Source organism: Triturus cristatus, chromosome 10 (assembly GCF_964204655.1).
Source record: "Triturus cristatus chromosome 10, aTriCri1.1, whole genome shotgun sequence".
NCBI classification, from domain to species: Eukaryota; Metazoa; Chordata; class Amphibia; order Caudata; family Salamandridae; genus Triturus; species Triturus cristatus.
The window spans coordinates 134,699,670-134,724,164 of NC_140593.1; the positions used below are offsets into that span (position 1 = coordinate 134,699,670).

General features: G+C 44.4%; 1 protein-coding gene across 6 annotated transcripts in view; it reads right to left on the minus strand.

Moving 5' to 3' along the window:
* Positions 1 to 24,495, minus strand: part of CAPN7 (calpain 7) — a 371,178-nt gene that overhangs the window by 194,414 nt on the left and 152,269 nt on the right. For all 6 annotated transcript variants that reach the window (XM_085630640.1, XM_085630642.1, XM_085630639.1 and 3 more), the window contains 3 exons: positions 21,435 to 21,520; positions 16,270 to 16,363; positions 247 to 393 (listed from right to left, as the gene is read on the minus strand). In XM_085630640.1, coding sequence (XP_085486766.1) covers positions 247 to 393; positions 16,270 to 16,363; positions 21,435 to 21,520 — 327 coding nt within the window. The remainder of the gene's footprint in view (positions 1 to 246; positions 394 to 16,269; positions 16,364 to 21,434; positions 21,521 to 24,495) is intronic.

The window sequence follows — 24,495 nt, forward strand, 5'->3', positions numbered from 1 at the left end:
AAATAAAATATTTCAGCACTTGTTTGATGAATACTTGTTTCTGCATTTTTTGTGTATTGTTTTGCTGTTCAAATCAAAAAATGCTTACTTCGGATTCCCCGGTATCCCAATAATTATTCAGTGTGGGTCCCGGATTAGAGTTGTGATTAAGTGGGAGTCCACAGAAGTCAAGAGGTTAAGAACAACTGGAATACACATGTTTAATAATATGATTGATAACATGTATATTAAAAATGCAATGCTTACAGAATTTGAGCCTGGAAAATCGTATCCTCCCATCACCTTCATGTATGCCTTCTCAATTAGAGACACCCATAGTTCATTTTTGTTGTTGGAATATGAGCAGAGAAGCTCTCCACTGTGGTCCACAGGTAGAAAGTCATCAATTATTACCTGCACACAAAAATATCAAAATACCATCATTCAAGGAAGATAACCATCTTACCCTCATGAGACCTTTGTAAAGTCCTGTGCTGCCAAACCTTTCCAATAAAAATGCCCAGTGTTTTTTTTTTAGTCCTTTATTCATTTGAAGCAACTTGAAGCGGAATAGGGTTGCTTGCGAACAATCTGCTTTGCACAGTGTTCACAGTGCTGAAAGTACATTGGAAATGGAGGTAGCAGTGACGATCTGACTGTTAAGCTTTCTAATTCACAATATGTGCAGCACTGCAGCTTCACCAATCCTTCCTCTCGCTTCAATATGAGAGTATCTAGCTTGGGATAACATGACAATATAAGACTATTTATGTTTAAACACTCCTGTGTGTTAGCAAAATGCCCTCACCCTAGCTCTTATGCACGCAATTCTGAACCAAAAATGGTTAATGTTTCCTTTCATTCCTAACTTCCCTTCCCTTTCTGCCATAACATGAAACTCCAGATAACAACCAGGTAGGTCTGAACAAATCCTGTTCCCCCTTTTCCCTCCACAGATGTGTTCCTTCCCCACTGAAGTACTTCCAGTTTATACATGAAATGTGCTAATCTTTCAGTGTGTGATGAGGTCACTCTATTGGCCTATTCCATTTTCTTTATATATGGAATATAACCTATTGTTCACTGTCTGGAATTATCTAGGTCTACCTTGTTGACAGTGTCCTTGTTTTAAACTAGCAGGGTAACATTCTAGGACCTTCCAATCCATAGATAACTACATAATGACCCACTTGTGTTTTCAGCCAGGTAACATGCATGTTTTCTTATGCTAATATTAAATTACATGATTTGATACAATATTCAACTGCTGTCATATGACAAAATCTTCAGCAACAATCCCCTCAAACTGTGTCCTTCCTTCAGGAATGTATCCCATGGTGCTGTTCATATGCAAGTGTTAGTGGCATCTTTGCTGCTTTAGCTCTGGTGAAAACCATCAAAACGTCTCAAAGTGTCTGGAACATCGGGCATTGAAAGATGAAAATAAAAAAGGTGTCCACCTGCTAATAGAACTTTGGTTGCTTTGTCGATTGGGTTAGGACCACCATAAGATACAAACTGATTCTTGGAAAATAAGGCAGATTTGACACTTTCCAGATAAAACTTTAGAGATCTCAAGATTTGCTGACAGTGCGAATCACTGCAAAAAAAGAGGCATGGTACTAGGCTGAGAGACTGGGTGGAGAATTTATTGATGCCAGCGGAAATTTCAAAAAGGGCAATTTTGTCCCTGTGAAGGATGGTGTAAGGCTCTTGATATAAAAGAACCTGAAGCTCACTGAATCCTACGGCAAAAGCAATTGTCAACAACAAGCATTGGCATAGCCAATAGGTCTCGCCTTTGGGACCTTATAAGTGTTTAACCATGCAACAGTTAATGTTGTTGCACCAAGGATATTGTGCTGCATAACTAAATACTTATAAGGTCCCAAAAGCGAGACCTATTGGCTATGCCAATGCTGGTTTTTTTATCGTAGTGCACTGAGACAGGGAGTGAAGGGGCGTGAGATCAGGAGGGAGAGAGGCAGACTGGTCTGGGAGGGAAGATGGGACAGAGAGGGAGAGAGTAGTAACTGGAGGGAAGGGGCGGGATGAAGAGGGAGAGAGACGAAGAGTAGGAGGGAAGAAATTGTCATGAGGAGGAAGAAAGGATTCTACTGAGGGCATGGAGCGGGCTAAGGCGAAAGAGAGGTGAGGGGACAGGATGCCACTGATGGGAAAGAGGGCGGGCTGAAAAGGGAGAGATGCTGTGAATGAGAGGAAAGGAGTATAGGGGAGAGGGCCACTGGTGGGAAGGAAATTAATATAAAACATGAGGAGAGCATGGGGAGAGAGAGGAACTATATAGGGCTGGGGAAGGAACAGGCGGGTTGAGGAAGATAGGACTCAGGAGGTGGGGCCAGGAAGGAACGAGAGGTGGGCAATGAAGGGTGAATTAAAAGGCATTTTGGGGCAGGAGGTCAGTGAGAGACGCACGAGACGGACACCGTGCAGCACATCTCACTGCTCAGCTACGCGTAAAATCATTGACTTTCTATTGATAGTCCATGCAGCCAATGTTTATTCAAATGGTCTCAATCTGACTACCAACGGTTGTCTGTGCAGTGTTTTTAAAAGCCAGACTGAAAAACTTCTTGAAAGAGACCAGCCAGCCAGCAAGCAAGTTGGCGATGGCTCAATAACTAAGGAGACAATATAACAAGGGGTCGTCGGGAGTCCCCCATTCTTGTTGATGCTCTTGGTAAGAGAGATAGCTGCAAGAAGTCTTTCTTCTGTGGTCCCTTTCAAGCGAAATGAGCTAGTCCCCTTTCAGTGGTGCGGTAAACGACTGTGGGCAAGGTAGTGCCAGAGGGCAGGCTGCTTGTGGGCCCACGGCACTGGCCGCATTATTCTGGTAGTTGGTCTGCAGTGATGGGGACGGAGCGAAGGGCAGCCAGAGGCCAACGCGAAGCAGGGAAGAACAGCTCCATGTGCAGTGTCTGGTATGAAAACGCACCCCAGGCTCGAGTTTGCAAGGGACGGTGTAATTCTAGATTGTTTCTAGCCGGGGGGGGGGGAAGGAGAAGCAGTCACTCTCCAGCGCGGTATTAGGGCAGGCATCTGTCAGGGTTCTGTGGAGAGATTTCACTCAAACGACTAAGTGCAAATATGGAGGGTTGGATACTCCCCGTATCTCCCCGGCGCTCCAGTGCTGACACGGTCTGAAAAACATCTACTCTAAACCCCCGCGAGACAATTTAGCTAGGTGCGCCCTACCCACAAAGTCAGTATTATTAGCTGCGCTGCTCGCTACAAGCATAGAAAGCATTGGCCTGGAGGTTTTTCTTGGACCGGTGGAACATGCACAATACCACCCAGCTGCTTCCATTTCCCTGGAAGGATTGCTCCCAAAGTCAGCTAATTGGGCACCAGGTATACATGATCTCAAAAGGGCAGGGCAGAAAACGAGCCCGTTGATGTCCGCACACAAAAGAGAGGCAAGTATTGGGAGCCCCGGCACTGATTGCCCCGTTCACCTTAAGGAGTTCAAACAAAAGTAAATTATTGTCTTTTCCACCTGGAGCGTGGCTCCTGTAAACAACCCGATGCCACCAAAAATGCCCTGTATCAGAACAGTGTTAAATGAAAACATGCTTTTATCAGACTTTCTGCATTATTCAGAGATCTTCATGCGGCAAGAATGCATTAAACATGTAACTGCTCGGTAGATGCTGAAGGCGGATGGAAATCGCGTGGATTTTTGCAATAATGAGTGTCAAAATTTAGAGCAAAATATAGACTGTGAGAAAGTAAAACAAGGAAAAAGAGTAAGTGGGTGGAGTAGGAGGAGGCAGAACAACAAAGAGGTCTGGCAAAATATTGTTCTGGCTAGCAGACGCTCAAGTACAGGCAACAATAAACAAGCGCGTTCCTCGCGATAAAAGAAGGCAGCAGGGGGAAAGGCGAGAGGAGGGGGCGAGTGAAAGCGTTTCACTTGCAAGAGCGAGCAGCGCCAGGAGTGATAATTGCTACCATATGGCGCCGCGTGCTCCCGCAAGTGAATCTCCACACGTGCACGTGTTGCCATTGAAGGCAATGGAACGCGTGCACATTTTTGACTGAAAAGCCAAAGCGATTGTAAAAGGTCTTTTTGCCTATGCAGCGCATGCACGCTGCGTAGGCGAGACCTAAAAAAGGAAATGACCTCTGCCAGAGAGTTCCATGTTTAGAAATTCAAAAAGCAGGAGGCAATACGTTCAAATAGCATATATGCTAAAAAGTCCATAACTGAGGAGGAGCCTAGCGCGCAACCAAGATGGACGCGTAGGCACAGGGCTCCCGGGACCCTCGCGGCCTCCCACGTCTATCCTGGCTATAATCCTGTTATTCTGAAAGAATATTACTGGTGAACCGAAGCGGAGGTGAATCCCGTTTTCGGGACTTAAATCGGACTTTGGGAACTCGACTTATCCTGTGCTCCAGAAAGAGGCCTGCTCCGTGGCGCCACCCCGGACTTGGGTTGGCACTGTCCCCGAGCTCCAATTGAACAACAACGGCATTAGGGTCTTGGGCTGGCATCCCCTCCCTGGTTTCACTTTCGTTTTTGACTTTCCTCTACGAGTCTGGTGGCAGGCGCTCACAGTCGCTCGGAGTTTGGACCGAGCAGTAGCGGTCGAGTGGCATTGACAAGGGGGCTGCCCATCAGTCAAGTGGACTCCCCAGGGTGAGTGCTGCGTCTAACAAGTGTACTGGACCTGCCCTCCCTGCTGAGTGATGACGACCCGGCTGGACGGCGACAAGCACAAGTCTAGAGCTCCCCGGAGGGGTAGCTACGTGCAAGCGAACAACATGGACCGTTATGCCCAGCAGAAGGGATCTCCCGGATCGAGTGGACTTTCAGATACAGCCAAGGAGGGCCCGTCACCCTCGACGGAATTGACACTACAAGACGTCATGGGTGCCATCGACGCCATGAAGGCCTCGGTCGGCCAGCAATTCGACTTGCTGGCCCACAAGCTGGACACCGTGTTGATTGATATCAACTTACTTAAGGCTGATCTGTCGAAAACTAATGAGAAGGTCAAATCACTCGATCTTACGTCATCTGGCCTCAAGACGGATGTCTCGGAACTGCAGACGGAGATCCGTAGTTTGCGGGCCCTCAGCGACCTCTCTGCCAAGAGACTGGAGGATTTTGAAAGCAGGGCCCGGCGGAATAACGTACGCATTATCGGTGTGCCGGAGCGGTCGGAGGACGGGCCGGTCGATCTCTTTGTGGAAGATCTGATCCTGACCAAATTAGCGCCGAAAGGCCTCAACAAATTCTTCACGGTGGAGCGGGCACACAGAGTCCCGGGGGGCCGGCCGAGGCCTGGGGCCCCACCGCGACCTATCATTGTCAGGATATTCAACTTCAGGGACCGTGACGCAATCCTGCAGGCCTCCCGTGTGCATGGCCCGACGAAATATGACAATGCGGATATCAGTTTCTATCCTGACTTTACACAATCGGTGCAAAAACAGCGAATGGGCTTCATGACTGTCAAGCGGCGGCTGAGGGACATGGGCTTGAAGTACGCTATGCTTTTCCCGGCCAAGTTACGCATTGAGTTGGAAGAACGGACTCATTTTTTCGACCGGCCCGAGGCGGTTGAGGACTGGCTTGACACCTTGCACCGTCGGCACGGCGGGGAGGAACGAGCTGCGGATGTGGGTGGTGGATCAGCAGACCAAGAGTGAACGAATGACTTGTGGTTCCTTGACAATTTTGGGCTCACCCCCGACTTGGGTTTGATGTACTGGTTTTTCTCTTCTAGGACGGCATTACCCTTCCTTCACCATTGGGAGGCTGCGGGGTATCTGGTGAGACTCTTCCTCCTCGGGAGGGGTTTTCTTCTTTCTTTCCGTAGAGTAGGTTCATGGGGGGGCGACAGGCACACTGCGAGTTGGGGTGGCTTCATGGTCTTGTGCAGGGGTGCAGGGTGGGGGGGTTTGTAGCGGGAGTTGGGGGGGTGGTGGTAGGGGTGTTTTTGTGTGGTGTTCGTTTTGTACCAGGCAATCAGTGTGCTGTTTTTAGCTCTCATCGTGGGTGGGGTGTTCGTTGCTGTGGGGATGGGGGGTAGGGGATTGCGCATTTTAACATGGAATGTAAATGGTTTGGGGGACCGATTGAAGCGAGGGGTGGTGCTACAATATTTGAAACGTCACTCTCCTGATGTGGTTCTGTTGCAGGAGACGCATTTGGTGGGACACTCATGCCATGCTATGAATAGAAAGGGCTACCGTTTGGTGGCCCACTCTGGTTTTACAACCGGCTCCAGAGGGGTGGGCATTTTGGTTCGATCCTCTCTCCCGCTGGAAATTGATGAGGTAATACATGATGACCTGGGGCGCTACGTGGTGTTGGTGGGCCGGTGGGAAGGACGGACTTGGTGTTTGGTTTCAGTTTATGTTCCCCCGGGGTTGCAAACCACTACCTTTGGGGACTTGGGAGGGTTGCTGCTTGGGCTCCCGGAGGGCCTCTTGCTGGTGGGTGGTGACTTCAATTCTGTGGTGTCGGGTAGAGAGGATCGGCACCCTCCCAGAGACCTCCCCGGGGCACACTCTTGGCTGGGTGGCTTTATCGACACTATGGGGCTTGTGGACTGTTGGAGATCAATGCATCCGGGGCTCGCCCAATTTACATTTCACTCTGGCGTCCACGGCTCCTTATCTAGATTGGACTATGTGCTGATGCCGGCCGCCCAAGCCCAAATGATCGGGGAGGTCAGACATCTGGCCCGGGGCATCTCTGACCATTCCCCGGTCCTGCTCCACTTAGATGTGGCCATGGGGGCAGAGGGGAGGGTGGCCCCGATTAATCCCTGGTATTTGCATGACCCCACGACTCGTGCTCTTCTGGTTAAGTCTCTGGACCGCTATTTCGAGGAAAATCAGGGTTCAGTCTCCTCGGCCGTAACGTTGTGGGAGGCTTTCAAGGTGGTCATCCGTGGGCAGGCCCTATCTTTGATCTCCCATGCTAAGAGGCGTAAAACTGAGGAGGTGGTACGCCTGGAGTCGGACATAACTGACTTGGAAGGGGATCTCGGGCGGGGGGTCACACGGGACAAACTCCATGCCCTTGGCCTGAAGCAAGCGGATTACAGGGCGTAGGTTACGGATGCTGCTAAGCTCGCTAGTAGGGAGCAACAGGGGCGCTTGTATGATGTTGGTGACAAGGCTGGAAGGTTGATTGCATGGTTGGAGAGGAGAGAACGAGCGAGTCGTGTGGTCCCGGTGATTGTGCGTGCTGATGGTGTGAGTGTTGCGGATCCGAGGGAGATTGTGGGCTGCTTTGCAGACCATTTGCGGGACGTCTACTCCCCGGTCTCGGAGAGGCCAGAAGAGGACTCTTGCCAATTGTTGCGAGATATTGCTTTGCCGTGCCTTTCGGTCGATGATAAAGAGCTGCTGGACGCGGCGCTTACAAACGATGAGATAGCATCGGCGATTCGCTCGGTCCGTTCAGGAAAGGCTCTCGGCCCTAACGGCCTTCCGATCGAGCTTTACAAGCTTCGTCCAGATATGTTGGCGCCCCATCTCCGCGATATGTTTCTTGCATCCCGAGAGGCCGGCGCCCTGCCGCGTGATCAACGTCTAGCGACCATTGTGGTGCTCCATAAAGAGGGCAAGCCGCGTGATTGCTGTGCGTCTTATAGGCCCATCTCACTCCTAAACGCTGAACCTAAGATTCTCGTAAAGTGCTCGCTAATCGTCTGATTAAAGTCATCGGGGACCTGATACATCCGGACCAGTCTGGTTTTATTCCGCATCGCAACACCGCGCTGAACCTGCGGCGCCTCCATGGAGTCCTCGCGAGAGTTGACTCTATTCGGGAGCCGGCCATTTTGGCGTCACTGGACGCCACGATGGCGTTTGACACGCTGGAATGGCCGTATCTCTGGGCGGCACTGGCTAGGTTTGGTTTTGGACCTGGGTTCATTGGATGGGTGAAGTTGTTATACGTGGAACCACTGGCGCAGGTGGTGGTGAATGGCAGAGTCTCTGCCCCCTTTTTGCTTGGCAGGGGCACGCGGCAGGGTTGCCCCCTGTCCCCGCTTCTCTTTGCTCTTGCGTTGGAGCCCCTGGCGGCGTGGCTCCGGTGGGAACCCTCCATGACGGGTATTCGGTGGACACCGACGTTTGAGGATCGCGTATCACTCTACGCAGATGATATCTTGCTCTATCTCACATCCCCGCGGAAATCGTTGATAGTGCTATTTGATGTACTGAACTCCTTCGGTCGCAATTCGGGGCTTGTCATTAATTGGGTGAAATCCTGTGTTTATGTGCTGGTTGGCGACCCCCCTCTTCTCCCGCGTGGCTGTCCGATTCAGATTTCACATTCTGGATTTAAATATCTGGGTATCCACGTGTCCCTCGATCCGGCGGTCCGTTATGCTCTGAATCTGTTGCCCCCGCTCCAGCGGCTGCGGGCCGATGTAGCTCGTTGGCGTAGGCTCCCGCTATCGCCGCTTGGCCGGGCAGCCTTATTCAAAATTATGTCTCTTCCACGCTTTTTGTATGCATTGCAGAATACGCTGGACGTGGTGCCCGCCCGATACTTTAGTGAGGTAGAGAGCTTACAGAGGCAGCTAGTTTGGGATGGGAGGCCGCGCATTGCCCTCGCTAAACTGACCCTACCGTGGTATGATGGTGGCATAGCCCTCCCTGATATTAGACGATATTATTGGGCGTCCCAGTTGGTGGCGGTGAATCATGGGTCATACGTCCCGGCGGGGAACCCTGCGTACGAGATGGATAAGCTATTGTTGCCGGGCAGAGATTTCAATAGGGCGCTTTACTCTACGAAGGGACGTGCTAAATTGACCAGTCCTACGAAAAATGCGGTGCGCGCCTGGCATTGCGCCACCGCTGCTACGGGATGGACGGGCCGTCTGTCTCGTGCGACTCCAATGTATGCGCCGGATGCGTTGGGAGGTCTATGGCGTTCGAAAGGCTTTGAGAAGTGGGATTTGATCGGAATTAGTCGTGTGGGGGATCTTTGGACGAAGGGCACTTTTAAATCGTTTGAAGCTCTTCAGACGGAATATAAGCTGAGCGAGAGGGAGTTCTTTCGTTATATCGAATATCTGTGTAATTGGCTGAGTTGTCACTGTTGTCCCCCGCCCATGAGAGAGCAAGTCCCTATTCATGGAGTTCTTTTGCCTGGTATAAGTTTCTTTTTGTTGTTTTCTTTATAAAATAGTTAATAAGAAACCTTTCTGTAGTACAATGTTCAGTTGTGGGCGGCTGCAGCTGTTATGCGTGCGGCTCGCTCCGACTCTTGTGACTGCTGTATTATTGTCTTACATTAGCGGCCGGCCCATGCGGTTGTAGGCCCATGACTGTGAATATTCGATGTGTAAATAAAGGTTTTTAAAAAAAAAAACAATACCAATAGATAATTTGGAGCTTGGCCTTGTAAGACTTTGTGAAAGGGCCAGATGAATTTCTCTTTCCTTTGTAGAGAGCTAGTGAAAGGCCTTTAACTCGAACACAATGTGGCCATGTTTCAGGCTGAATAGGAGACAAGGAGCAAGATGGTTCTGGACTATTTGGAGTTTGAATATTGTTTTGTTAGGAAAGCACTGTAGAAGTCACTGCAATAGTGAAGGTGAGAAAATGGTTGATAAAGAGCTGGTGAATGTTCCTCTTCCGCACCACATAGCATTTGTTTCAAAATATTTAAACACTTTACTCAGGAATAAAAGAAAAGGCATATCAAATAATAAAAAATAAAAAAAAAGTCCATAACTAATTTTAAATCCTACTAAGTAGCAGGATGTTTAATAGGACAGAGTAGAACAAACTATATTGAATGTGGCTCACATTAAAGAACAAGCATTTACAATGCAACGGTCTCGGCATTGGTAAAGTTAGAGCTATTGGCATTGCTCATGACATTATTTTTGTTAATGTTTTTGTTTTTAAAACATTTAAAGAAACGGCATTGTCATGAGCAATGCCAATAGCTCTAACTTTAACAATGCCGAGACCGTTGCATTGTAAATGCTTGTTATAATACTAAAAACAATGAAGCAGTGTTTGTGAAAAGGAGCAATCCGCAAATGTGGGCCACTTTTTGTTAGGGTGCCCTGGCCTAAACTACAAAAACTCCTACACAGGCCCATATGTAGGACTGGGGACGTGTTTCACTTGAGTTTCTAGAAATAAAACGTTTTTGCTTAAAAATGCCTGGAAGTAATTTTAGCCATTTAATCAAAAAAACTATAAAACTCTAGTAGGTAGGAAACTATAAGTCCTGGCATTCACTGCCAGGCAGTTGGAATGTTTTCATGGTTTTGTGTGTAAAAGCCATGCTGGCCGCAACTGTGTAATAATAAAATAGACGCTTGCTCCTAAATGTCAGGGTATAACTGACCGAGCGCCTCGGTGAGAGCTGGGTGCTTGTCTCCCTGGCAGTGGCGTTGCTGTCCTCTGTGTGGGGGAATGCTTTGCCATGCAGTTCAACGAGAAGCTTTTACAGCCCAACATGAAAGGGCACCGACGTGACAACGAACAAAAGCCTCCACCCCCTCCTGCTTGCTGGGGGCAGGCCGAGCAAAGCAAACTTCACACAAAGCTGCTGCAGCTGAAGTGAGTCACAGAGACGCGAGGCAAATGCAGAGTAAAACAGTCTCAGGTTTTTGCCACTCATCCATTGACAATACAACTGATTTCCTGTAAAGGGTGATTCACACGAGGGACAGATGCGCGTGAGTCCCAGCGTTTAAAATGTGGGTGGAGGAACATTTTGTGTGTTAGTCAATTAACAGAGGGGGCAGAGCCTTATGCAGTGCTGACACCGAGCGTGGTGACTTATAGTTTAATCGCACAACTCTCAGGACCCTAGGCGCTAAATTGTCGAAAGGGGAGGACATTAGAAGTAGTTACTTATGGCTTTGGGCGCTGTTTGGGGTGGAAGCAGGAACGTTTCCCCATACACAGAACAAGGAGCAGCAAGTAATGTTTCAGATGTGGGTATTGCGCCGGGATGGGGGTTATCTAGGCGCTTGTGCAGTACACGGAGATGAAATGGAGAGCGACAGGAAGCTATGACAGGTAATGTGGATTGAAGACTTGGCTGCCGCCCACCCAGGGGGGCACGAGCAGTAAAGCGGTGCGGATAGTTGGGCCACCCCCCTCCCCCCACAACAAGACGAAGTGAAGCAAGCAGCCGCAAACATTCAGCATACACTACCGTGTAGAATACATATTTTCTTTTGGGGGGGGGGGGGGGGGGTACAGGGTTGTCTCTACAGTGCGACATACAAGGATAGATACACTGATTTATGCAAGTTGACTTTCAGCACAGTGTAGTTTGAAACATAGCTTCGTGAGGGGAGTACTTTATACACTACGACATGCAGTGCGACTCATAGGAGTGAATGCACAAGAAAGTTAACTGCGATTGGCTATGCGATATTTTATGCAATATTCAATGCGACCTCTGTGCAGCCCGCTACACACACAGTGCATGAACAAGTCATGCGAAAGTCAGGATTTAAACAGTTGTCATGATTATATTTTGCCAGGGGGCTGGCTACCTCACAAATAAATGCATGTCCCAAGCGTGGGAACAAAACACGTATTTTAACACTTTCACTCCAGACACCCGTGGGCCTTAACTTTATGAAATATCGGAACCCTCTGCGAGCATGGCTGCTGTGGGCGCAGTTCTGTCTTTTTGTATTTTTAATTTACATTTAGGCAGAAGACCTAGGCATTAAACAAATATCCCTGTTAAAGCCCCCCCCCCCCTGCCCTCCCGCCTACTCCTTACCTGTAATTGCACACCTGCCCACGGAGCAGCAAGCCCTACCCGCCGGTATCAGGAGAACGAACGGAAAGTCGGACTTTGTTTTGGTGTCTTCTGCTTTGTTCACATGACTTTCCCCATTACCACCAAGCCCCGCCCACTGCAGTCAGCATTTCCTTAGGACCGCAGTTTAAAGGGTCCGCGCTGCCGATCGTGGGCCAGGGAGGAGACGCGTGTGATCGGATTACGGACGTCAAGGAGAGAAGTGATTTACTACCCACCCTTAACTCACCCAGAAAAAACATTTTGGTTAAATATGAGTGACGGGTGGACTTTACAGCGGTTTTCAAATGAATTGGCTGAAAAGGCACAGTTGACAGCCAGCGTTCAAAGACAGTTGTGGGGAGGGAGCTGGTATACGCAGGGCTTGAAGTTGGCTGGGTCTCTTCGGGTCTGGGACCCTTTAGTAATTCAAAACGTACATTGAAACGTGTGCTCATATTCTTGTCCTGTGTTGGGTTCTCGAATAGAGATACTACGTGTAAGCGGTTCCTCGCAACTCTACCACTGCTACTTCGGGTGTTGGAAAAGCGTCTGCAATTCACAGGGAAGGTAAAAAACATGGTTTTTAGGTCTCTAACCCCCCCTCCAAAAACAAGCCGAGGGCACCGGAAGACACCACCGCCTTTCTCCGAGGCAGAGCAGAAATGCCTCGGAGAAACGCAGCGTCCTTTTCGGATTCGGGGGCGTGTTTTGCTGTTATCTCCTCCTTGAGACTTCTTGCAAAAAACACGCCCCCGATCCGAAAAGGACGGGGCCTAATCTGAATGACTGACCTCTTCTCCAGTGGCTGGCCAGCATTCAAGAGGCCAGCCAATGGAGAACAGGGGAGAAGAGGGGCTGGTTCAAGCCCCTCTTCTCCAAGTCATTAAATCTCTCGACTTCCGGTTCTGCCTTCGGCAGACCGGATGGTCCCGAGACCTAAAAAGTATTCAAGTAGGTTGTAATGGCAGACAACTAATGCTGAAATGAATTAACATTGGCACCGGTACAGGACACATGCAAAATAAAAAAGTCAAAACCTGTTCTAAGAATGCTTTTTAGATTCACAACTTGCTTCCAGACCATTGATAAAATCATAGTAAACTGAATTACAACGTTGCTTTTGTTATTTTTATCAATTTATTTATTAAAAATTGTGACATTTGAAAATATATATATAAATTTGATAATTCACTGCATAAAAAAATCATGGATGTTGTCCAGTGTCCAAATTAACAATGAATACATTAATTAATATACATTTTGTGGTATAGTGATTATCATTTTGTTCTCTTTTTTGTTATATATTACTTAAATTAATCAGACAGTAACACCATGTGTAAAGAATACATAACGCGGATAGCTAAATTGATGAAGAAAGCTGGCGGTATGTTGACACTACACGCGTTGTCGGCTGGAATCCCTTTGTCAGGGATCCGTCACAGTATTCACTAATACATTAATGCTACATGAAGAAGGTTGCGAGTAGACAGTGTCTGAAGCTTTGGCATATCCTAATAACCATTCCTTATGTGTGCAGTGATATGTCAAAAATATGTCAGGGAGCCGCAAGACCTGATGATGGCTATGAACTGGTTTGATGATGTGTGCATCTAAATGGGCCTTTTAGTGGACTAAAGCAGGGTAGTTCCCGGAGAGACGGTGATTGACAAGTTTGGAGTCGGGTGAGACTACAGGGAGTCGAAAGTTCAAAAGAACTGGAACTGAAGATACTGGCTCCTCCAGGTTTAATGCAAGTAAACCCGGAGGAGCCAGTAGCTTCAGGCTACAGAAGGCGCCAGGGGAGACACAGCAACTTGCAGCCTGTCTTTTGAACTTTCGACTCCCTGTAGTCTCACCCGGCTCCAAACTTGACAATCGCGTCTCCCCGGGGACTTTAATATGTACCCTGTTTTAGTTCGCTAAACGGCCCATTTAGATGCATACATCATCAAACCAGTTCAAAGCCATCATCAGGTCCCTGACATATTTGTGACATATCACGTCACACATAAGGAATGGTTTTTAAGATATGCCAAAGCTTCAGACATTGTGTACTACTCGCAAACTTCTTCATGTAGCATTACTGCATTAGTGAATACTGTGACAGATCCCTAACGAAGGCATCTCAGCCGAACCGCGCGTAGTGTCAACATGCCGCCAGCTTTCTTCATCAATTTAGCTATCCGCGTTATGTATTCTTGATACATGGTGTTACTGTCTGATTAATTTATGTAATATATAAGAAAAAAATGTTAGTCACTGCACCACAAAATGTATATTAATGTATTCATTGTTAATTTGGACACTAGACAACATCCATGAATTGTTTATGCAGAGAATTATCAAGTGTGTGTGTATATATATATATATATATATATATATATATATATATATATATATATATATATTCACCAACAATCCCTCCAGCCTGGAAGAAACTGGGACGCACTCTCAACAACTTGAATTTAACGCTTTTAATTCTCTTAGCTTCAAAAGGGAACAGGCATACGAAGATCTACGCGTTTCGGTATCGCAGATACCTTGCTCACGATCCACTGTTGCTTTGGGTCCACCCCCTATAAATTCAAATGTTGTTACATCATTTCCTGGCACACAAACAGATTTAATCCCCATCGGAGGAGCTACAATGACGTAATGAAACAAACAATGAAGAAGAATTTGAAAAATTCCCCACCTGGGGGGCTAAGAAGCAGACAAAAAGGCTAAAGTTTCAGTCTCCCCACTGGAGGGGCAACAACGCAAAGCAAGCATAAACAATGCAAATAAATCCTGCCAAAGACTCTGAATGGATTTAAATCCTTATTTTGTAAGCAAGCCCCACCGGAGGGATGACAATGTTAACACAAGCACCACAAAGGCATCGTGCCAAAGACTTTCAAAGGACATAAATGTTCGTTTTTGTAAATAGGGCATCACATAATGTTTCGAAACACAAACATGATATTTGAAGTAACAGTGCAAATTTACAAACACTACATTCTCCACAATGCTTAGGGAGCTTGGGTCACAGCCAGGAAATGATGTAACAACATTTGAATTTATAGGGGGTGGACCCAAAGCAACAGTGGATCGTGAGCAAGGTATCTGCGATACCGAAACGCGTAGATCTTCGTATGCCTGTTCCCTTTTGAAGCTAAGAGAATTAAAAGCGTTAAATTCAAGTTGTTGAGAGTGCGTCCCAGTTTCTTCCAGGCTGGAGGGATTGTTGGTGAATGTTAAGCGGCATGGTTCGGCCGCAGGGATACGCACCCACGAGGAGCGCTGCAAATACTCGGTAACCAAGAACCGTTGGAGTGGAGATATATATATATATATATATTATATTATATATATATATATTTATATATATATATATATATATGTTTTCAAATGTGAAAATTTTTAATAATCTATAAATAATTTGCTAAAAATAACAGAAGCAATGTTGAATATTTGATAAATATGTAATCGCTTTCCCTGTTGATTTGATTCTTGAGCCTGCACAAATACGTATAATGTTACTTGCCTAGGTCTCTTTTCCCCAGTCAAATGAAATGGAAGACTTTTTGAGTGAATGCTAATTTTGAGTGTTTTTTCCTGCAACAAAAAAATCTATCTACAGAACTTCAGTTTTGAAGATACAAATTAGAATAAACAAAACAAATCTCCTATTTTTCTTGATTGATGCATTTGTTTTATCAAAACTTTTTATCTCCAAAGAGCCACTGAGTAAGCACATAAAAATATAAATACAAATAAAGTGAAGAATAAAAATGTGGGGCATTTTAAGGTGAAAAATGAGTCACCTAAAATGCCCCACGCAAGGCCAGACAGGCTGTAGCGGGCACCGGACATTTTTCCAGTGGGCCGAAAGCGTGGGGGGTGGTTTTCGAGCAGTGGGGGCTGCTTTTGTTACTGGGGACCAGTTTTGCAGCAGTGCTGTAAATCGCCCCCCCAATAACAAAAGCAGCAGCACTGCTAAAGCGACAGCAGCGCTGCTTCTCAGCAACGCCCCCTACCCTCCCAGGGTGGAGCAGCAGAATTAAGGGCTGGTTTGTGTTCCCAGTCCGGCCCTGGCCCCACGTTTCTATATAAACATTAATTCCACATTGATAAAATTTCACAGCTAATCAAACGAGAACATAGGAAAAACAAGTAGGGATGGAAGCTGATAGATAGGACACTAAAATTATAATTCATAAATATGTGGAGAAGCCTTTAGATTTATGCGTGTCCCAATTTATTTGAATATTTAGAAAGCTGGCATCATGTGCATGTCAAGGAGTTCAGTATTACATACATGGGCATCTTATAAAGTTGTAAAGCTGCTGTATATACGTCACACACTTAAAAGGTGAAATGTTTATAGCATATATGAAGAGACGTCATAAATTCCATACTTGTAGGCACAGGCTTTCCTGCTAGGTTTCTATGAAATAAAAGTTCTATTTCAGATTGCAACACAACTGGATATGTTATCAAATTAGTCACATTTAAAAGTTTACCTTTCGAGGTACTCCATTGAGGTGAAGTTTAACCATATACTTTCCACAGGGATTGTATTCAGGCTCCCCTTTTTTATTCTGAGGGTAAATAATGCTACAAAAAAGGAAACGGTTATTTGTTATAAAAGTGGCCAGAATATTTGCTAATGTAACTTTCCCATGCATAGATACAGGCATTCATTGATTTTGGGGCTCACCTTGTGAATACAGGTTTGGTCCTGAAGTGAAGTGCACTCCAACTTTGGTAACAAAGCCTATATGAAATTGTACCAAAGCTGTGGGTAGATATGTAATTTTTCGATTCTGGAAAGGTGTTTTGCTCATCTTTTTGAAGTCGGCTTTGAAGACAGCTGCCACACTTCAAGAAAATGCACACTGTATGTATGGCATGATATTTAAAGGTTGAGCACAATGTTCAAGCTAAAGAACTTTTATAATTGCTGTGGGATGCCCAGATGAGGTTTATTTGCTTGGAGAATGTGTTTGTGCAGAACAGAAACAGGCACAGCCCTATAAAAAACATTAAATTCCTCCAACTGTCTCAAAGTAAGATGCGGACTCCTTCTGCATTCAGTACCAAGAATGTTGCTACCAGAACAAAAATCACAGCTGCTTCCTACACCATTGAAGCACTACCCCAACATTCGCCACCAGAGCCTCTGGCAACGAGGAGCCAATACAAGCCCTTTGCCAGCTGGTACAACTAACCCCAATGATGAATTCTCTGGAGAACCTGCTGACACCTTTACAACTTCTGCTGCCTCCCAGGGCATGAGAACACAGAGCTACTTGGAAGGGAGATAGATAGACTAACTGTGACAAATCACATGACATCCTGCTACAGCTCTCATAAGAAAAATAAGGCACAGGAAAATGTCACTGTGTACAGGCTCAAATCTGCCGGTTAAAAACCAGAGAAACTGAGATTTGCCAGCTCACTACAGATACTAAATTTCCAGGTCAATACAAAGCATAGGTCTAATTTAATTATACAAGCCTCTTTTCAAAACAGAGGTTTCAACTAAAAACACAACGCATAACATTAATTGTTTCCATATTTTGAAAGGTACAGGAAGGGGTAATGCTGATGACATTATTACAGTTACTGTTGTAGCAGGGGTGTGGAATTCATATAGCCCAACTCCCATGACATATTGTTTGGGGTCAAGGACAACAAGTTTTCATTTTTATTTTGTCCTTGGGACAAGTAGGCCCCACCCCCTGCAGCACAAACCGTTTGGCTGCCAGTTTTCAGTACCACATTATGGATCAGGGAAGGACATGGTCTGCAGTTAAGGTAATATTTGTGCCCAAATGTTAATGTTGTTCGAACTTGTATTTATGGTTCATTAATACAAACCCTTTCTTATTAGAGTGAGCGCTCGAAGGGAATGTTGTAAACCTGGACTGCATCACTGACAGTGTAAAAACGTATGTACACATATTTTCAAAATGTAACATGAGGCTACATACAAGGCTCCCAGAATGCTCTCTAATTGGATGCATATATCTGCAGAAGATTGAAAGCAAGACTGATGATCATTTGCTTTCCAAATAAAATGTTCACAAAAAATGCAAATAGAGAAAAAAAACATTTTGCTAAACTACTGTGAAATTGTAGGTTACATTTTTTTGAAGTACCATTTAGTAAAATGTGTTGATACATGCTAGTATTTCCCAAAAATATTCAAAAGGAAAAATCAGTGCAACCAGTTTCAACAAGATTATGGGTCTGATATTGGTGGTCAGCCTTTTGGTTTTGTTAAAGTGCGTCTTGTTTTGATAAGGTTTTTATAAAACTTTGTGAGAGCTGCCAGGCTCTCACTATTATAACAAAAATGAGCAAAAAGCAATAATATTTTTGGGTCTCAAAAAGCACACATTGCCACAGTAGTCCCTGGCACTGAACAAAATTACTTTGTATACTAATATGCTCCTTGCGATTGAGCAGAAGCCAGTCGATGTATAGATGGATAAAGAGAGATAGAATTATAATAAAAACAAAAGGGCTTGGTTAACTCCAGACCTAATTAGAGGCCCAATATTTAAAGAAAGTTCAAAAAGTGTACCCATGGTATTTGTCCTGCATTAGTGCAGATTTACGGCTTTCATGAATTCGCAAGAATTTACAGAAGTAGGCCAGGAAATCGTGCATCTAGAAAATAATTGTGAACTGCCTTTTAGTATGAGCAAATATGCAGATATAGATTTGCTCATGTGAAAATCTGTTGAGTGTTTACAAGTTCACTTTCCCTCCAACCACTTTTTACCCAACCCTGGAAGAAGTTTTATTTCTGCCATTGTCAGGAGTAAATTTCCAAGCTTTCTCAGCATGGGAAAAGATTAGGGAAGAGCTGGCGAAAACCCCTAAAACATGCAATTTAGTAGGGTTGCACGCACTCAAAAGGGCATTCCATCCCTGGAACTATTTCTTAACTCTACCTCCAGCCCCAGTATGTAGAAATAAGGTAAAATAAGGACATTGCTAGAATTCAAGTCCTACTATATTGTGAGCCGTGGCACAATCAGAAAGGCTAATATCAGAGCTTTTATATACGGAGATGGCTGCCATAATTTGACACTGCACTATGTGCCAACAAAGAGATAAGTGGATAGTTTTACTGTAGATTTATGAAGCAACCTGTCCCATGGACAAATATCTGATCTAATTTCACACCCCTGTTATAGCTTATTTTAACTCTATTTATAGTGTTAGTATTTGAGACTGGGTCCCTAGATTCCTTGACCAGGTTATCCCTGGTCTCCACTAAAGCCAGATGTGAAGGTGTACTTAACGGACTACAATTCTGTGCCTGAACAGTTCAATCAAACTTTCTCTGCAAGTACACTATAGGTATGCTTAGGAGTATTAACATCCCTTCAACAAATACATGTTCAGTGGATAATCTTTATTTGCAAATGTGATGTTACATGAAATTTACCCATACATCTCAGAACATATTTTTTAATTGTTTATATATTTGTCAATGATGTGAAGCAAGTGCCTTTAGTTGCTGCGTGCAACTAGTAGGGAAACGAAGAATAACAGCAAACAAAAGTGGTAATGAACATCCTGCATGTTAAAGAAAGAGAGAGAGAGAGAAGTTGCACTGAGAGATGTATATCAATCAGAAGTGAAACGGAATTAGCAAACTCGCAAAAAGGAAAGGAAGCTGGATGAGACAACGAGAGGTCAAATTTAAGAAATGTTGGAATCGAAGAAGCAGCACTGAGAAGAGAGGTCCAGTGGATGTATAGGGAAGGTGCAGGAAGAAGGCATGGAGAGCAGAAGGTAGGGCCAAGGAGAGAGTGTAGGGGCAGACTGTGCATGCAGGAAAGAGAGGGACTTGAAGGAGCTGAAAGGTAGAATGGAGGTGGAGAATATTAGTCTGATGGTAGAAACAGAATAACGTTTCCTAGCTGAACAGGAATAAATAAATGCTTCGCCTAAATATGTCTATACACATATAAAAATGCCAGTCTCGATGCCACACTAATATTTTGAGGAGGGTATCAGACAGGGGCAAAACACCACTGTAGAGAAAAGGTGTGGTCAATCACGATCCTATAGATAAACCCACAAGCATGATGCATATGAAAAAAAAAACAGGGAAACTGTGTGCTAACTTGCTCGATGCTATTCAGCTATTCTCAATCACACTGAAAAAAATCAGGTAAGAGGGGACTCTGCAATGTTTTAAAAACATTTGAGATAGATATACATAGCAAGTTCTAAATAATCTTACAATGGCTACTTCTTCACAGACCAATAATTGCAATGGTGAAAGCAGAGGACAAAGCTTAAAGCCAACAAAAGGTCCTGTAGATAAACTGGTCTTTGTTTGCGAGAATAGTGGCGCAAAGTTCAGTGAGAAATCATTCCATAGGTTGAATCATGAATGGTATCTGGATTAGAACAACATTTTATACACAATAGTCACTGACAGAATTATTCTCCTTGTTTTGTGGGGAACAGTTTGCATAAAAATTGCGGCAGCCAATAAAATATAGGCTAACAATTGGCGGACAGTCACCTCTAATTAGTGCAGCTTGTTTTCGTAGGTGAACAGGCTATGAAAAGCAGGACGGAACTGCATTTTAACATTGCTAAATGGGTCCTTTAAGGAAGTACACTGGAATATAGCACATAGGTGTTACAATTTACGTCTATCACAAAATGGCTCCAGGGTAAGTTTTAAAGTTTAGGTACTTTGTTAATATTGGAATACATAGATTCGTACTAGGATGCTAACATGTTCAATTCAAAGTCTAACTAACTTCCTAAGGAATACGAAGTATCTCGGAATATTTATGAGTGATACCAGGTTCATTTTTTAGGTGTAAAGATCTTGCTAAGTTACAAGATAGAGTTTACATTGCACAATAGTCTATGACAACTAGTTCAGATTGTATAAAAAGGCTGTACAGGAGACTTGTGTCACTACATAATCACACAGGTATTAATATATATAGGTCTTGTTCGAAACGAGATCATGATGGAATGCAGCTAAAAACCACCTTTCAAAACCATTCGGTACTGGCTGACAATCACGTTATTAACAGATTTAGCATAAAATATACACATTTATTTCATGCGAGTGAAAAAAGAAAATAAATGTGATCCAATAACACGTCACTTAGAGCAACTGTACTAATAAATGTACATTCTCAACAGTGCAAAGGTCAAATTTGAGTTTATTACCACAGTACTGTAAAATTGACATGAGGAAACATTTTATTGCTTCACAATCTGAATATAACAATTACTTTACACAACGAAACAATTCTCTTAATAGTCAAATGGTCTCTTCAAAGTGATTTTACTATACTGTATAAATGTAACCCCCCATGCATCCTGGTTTTGGATTAACACCTTTTTGAAAACAAATTAACATGAGACAAAAGCCCTGGCATAACCCACATATGCAGGTTTGCAGTGTACTTATTACCACTGATGGGTGAGAAGAGGGGAATTCTGACTCACTGGACGCTTTTCCTCTCTTTAGTCATGGTCCTCCTCGCACTCAACAGCAATAAGTAGTATATTACGCTTTGTACAATTGCACATGTATATATTTGGCAAGCAATAAAAAGTGGAATTAGTTTTTAAGACCATTTTCAATTTAAAAAAAAAAAAACAGTTTGGCATAGATGGTATCACTTGCCTGGTAATCAGCTTTTTGTTGTATCTTCTTTCATAGGCAGCACTAATGGCTAGGGATGCCACAAATGAACAATCTGATACAATTGTCTGAAAGTAAAACAAAAACGTTGAAACACCAGTTGTGGAAACTGAATTTTACCTAAAAACGTGAGCATGAATGTCTACTAATGGTTACTGAAATTTCTAAACAAGCATTGGCAAAACCAATGGTCTCCGCTTTGCTGTCAGGTGATGACCTGTTGGCTTTTCCAATGTTTTTTCGCCACAGACGGCCACCAAGCATGCAAGTAAGGGTAGCATCTTGTAATGGAATTTATGTTTTTTCAAAACCCATCACAGATTGCCACCATACATGTGCAAGAATGCCGGCCATCTTGGAATGATTTTTCCCCAAAAAGGAAAAAACATTACAAGATTGCTGCTCTACATGCACATGCACTTGCAAAGGGGAAAACAGTTGAGAGTTTCACACAGGGGGAAACTTAAAGCCTTACGTTAATTTTAGAACTGCCACAACTTCAGGAGCGGCCCATTCCCCAGCCAAAGTGGCGAGTCGGGCCAGAGCAGGGAGGTGGGAGGGGGAGGTTTGAGGTACACAGAAATACAAAAAAGAAAAAAAACACCTTACCTTAACAACAACGTCGCTGCCGTCTCTTGCCTCCCGCTGATTTGCGCTCTTCCTGCATCTGGGCACAGGCTCCCAGAAAGCACCGCAACCAATCCTGACGCTGCATGAAAGCAGCCTCCGGATTGGCCTGAGCGCTGGCAACTTGCGCTCCCAGGCAGACTTGGATCCTGTGTCTCCTCTCTCAAGCCCCAGCAACGCAGCTGGGGCTGGAGGGAGCTTCACTGCACATGAGGGTTTTGCCAGCATGAATGAGATGGCGCAGTGAAGGGAGTGCCCACCACTCCCCCATTAGCAGTGTCATCCCCTGGACCCGCCCCCAAGACTCATCCGAGTCCTGGGGACAGGTCCAGGGTATTAAAATAAAACGATAATAAAACAGGTTTAAAACCAGTTTTATTATCATTTGTTTGCTGGTGGTGGCAGGAGGGGTGGCGCTCCTCCGCTCTAATGGAGCAGCCACCGTTTCGCACCTTAAAGAACAGGCCATTCAGCCATTGGCAACTCTCCCTTCACCACCCCAAAAAAGAAAAAAAAACACAAGCCAGTGGCTGGAGGGGCCTGTCTAAAAGTCCACTTTGTGAACAGTACTGTATATATGTAAGTGCATGTGTAACATAAGGTTTCCATGACACAGCAACAGATCTCTATAGGCAAGACCTACAAAAGTATTAGTTTAGTGTATGATATTATAAGAACACACTTGAATATCTAGAGCACAAACAAAAAGTTATTTAAACGTGGATATCGATTCAACAAAATGCCAGGTTAGAGGAGATGAAATCATGTACCCTTTGAAAGTCTAACATTGCAGAGTTGACTCCGGTCTCAAACGTAGTTCTTTAGCAGGTTTGCATTTACTGCTAACAGGCTACAGAAAGTATTGTCTGTCCTCCTGTCTTCATGGCCCGAGACAGGGGTATGAACAGTAATACTAAGGGAACATCTCCTACCCCAGCTGTAAAATGTTTGACACCAATGTTTAGAAAGAGAGCAGAATGAATCTACATACAGCAGGAACAGAGCAAGAGCATGTTCAATCCTTAGGATGTGAACGCTAACAAACAATGGAACAGAGCCAATACAGATGACAATAGGCCTTGTCACCTAACTTACATGAAATTTTAAAAGTCACTTCTTTCATTAAATGGTAAGTTACTCTTTCTAACGATGCATGGCTAGAGAAATCATAGGCCTAGCCTCTCATTTTACAACTTGAGTAATTCATCCAGTTGCGTTGTTGAGGCCTTTTTGCAATGACCAGACTTATCAACCATAGAGAACAACTTTTATCCACGTTTAAAAAGCAGAAGAGATGGCAATAAGGGAACCTGAACATTTGTACCCAACCATTGTCTTATTTTCATCTCACCATTCAAGTGTACTTTAATATCACACAGCTGAACTAAAGTGATTTAATTAGAGAGACAATGATTTATGAAAGGCCTTGCAGGCCCAAATGATCATCTCCTCGTTAATATATTGTAAAATATATTTCAAAACTGCCACTTTTCCTATGTTGTAATGAAGGTTTTTAAATGGCAGTATGGGAGGGGGTATAATTCCCTTCTTCTCCGCTTTGATTCCACTTTAACACCTTCAGCAAAATGCAAACTTTTTTTTTCCTTACACCATTGGCTGAACAGACTCGTATTCAGCCATTTCTATGCATGTTAATGAAACAGCTGCTCGGGGCAGAATTTATTGCTCCTCTATAACATTATATGCTCACCATTTACATGCAAGTTCCGAATGCATGCTTTTTTATTTTTAATAAATCTTTATAGGATTTTGCCATTACAAAAGCAGTCAAATAGAATATAAAACAAAACACTGCAGCTAGCTTTCAACGTGTACAATTATTATAACAATTCCTGATTACACTCTATCTCCATTGTTCCTGTCAATTGCTCAGGTTTTAGGCCGTATTGAATGGAAGTGATCCCATCATGCCCCCTGAGGTCTCTACAAATTTACCGGGGCACGTCCTTGCCTTGGAGACTAGTTCAGTACACAAAACTTTATTCGGATAAACATAGTATCTATAAAAGTACGACAATGGTTAAAAATGACAGGGAAAAAAGTAACAATACATAATAGTTAGAATTTCAGTTGTATAAACAGAATATCATAAAATTCGGATGACAGAATAAAACAAGAGTCCTCAATAATAAATAAATCACTAATATATAAAACCAATCCAATCTTGGAGACTATCTCCTCTACCACAGCATAAGCCATTCATTCACGGATGGAACAGCTCCTGATCTCCAATAACGTCCACTACCATACCTCCCACCCTTATTCCATTCTAACATCAATCCCAGAAATGCATCTTTGTTAGATTCAAAGAACTGTTTTATTTTTTCCATCAAGAATTCTACCAACTAAACAGTATGGCCTCATTCGGGCGGTTGCGGGGAAGGAACCACACGAC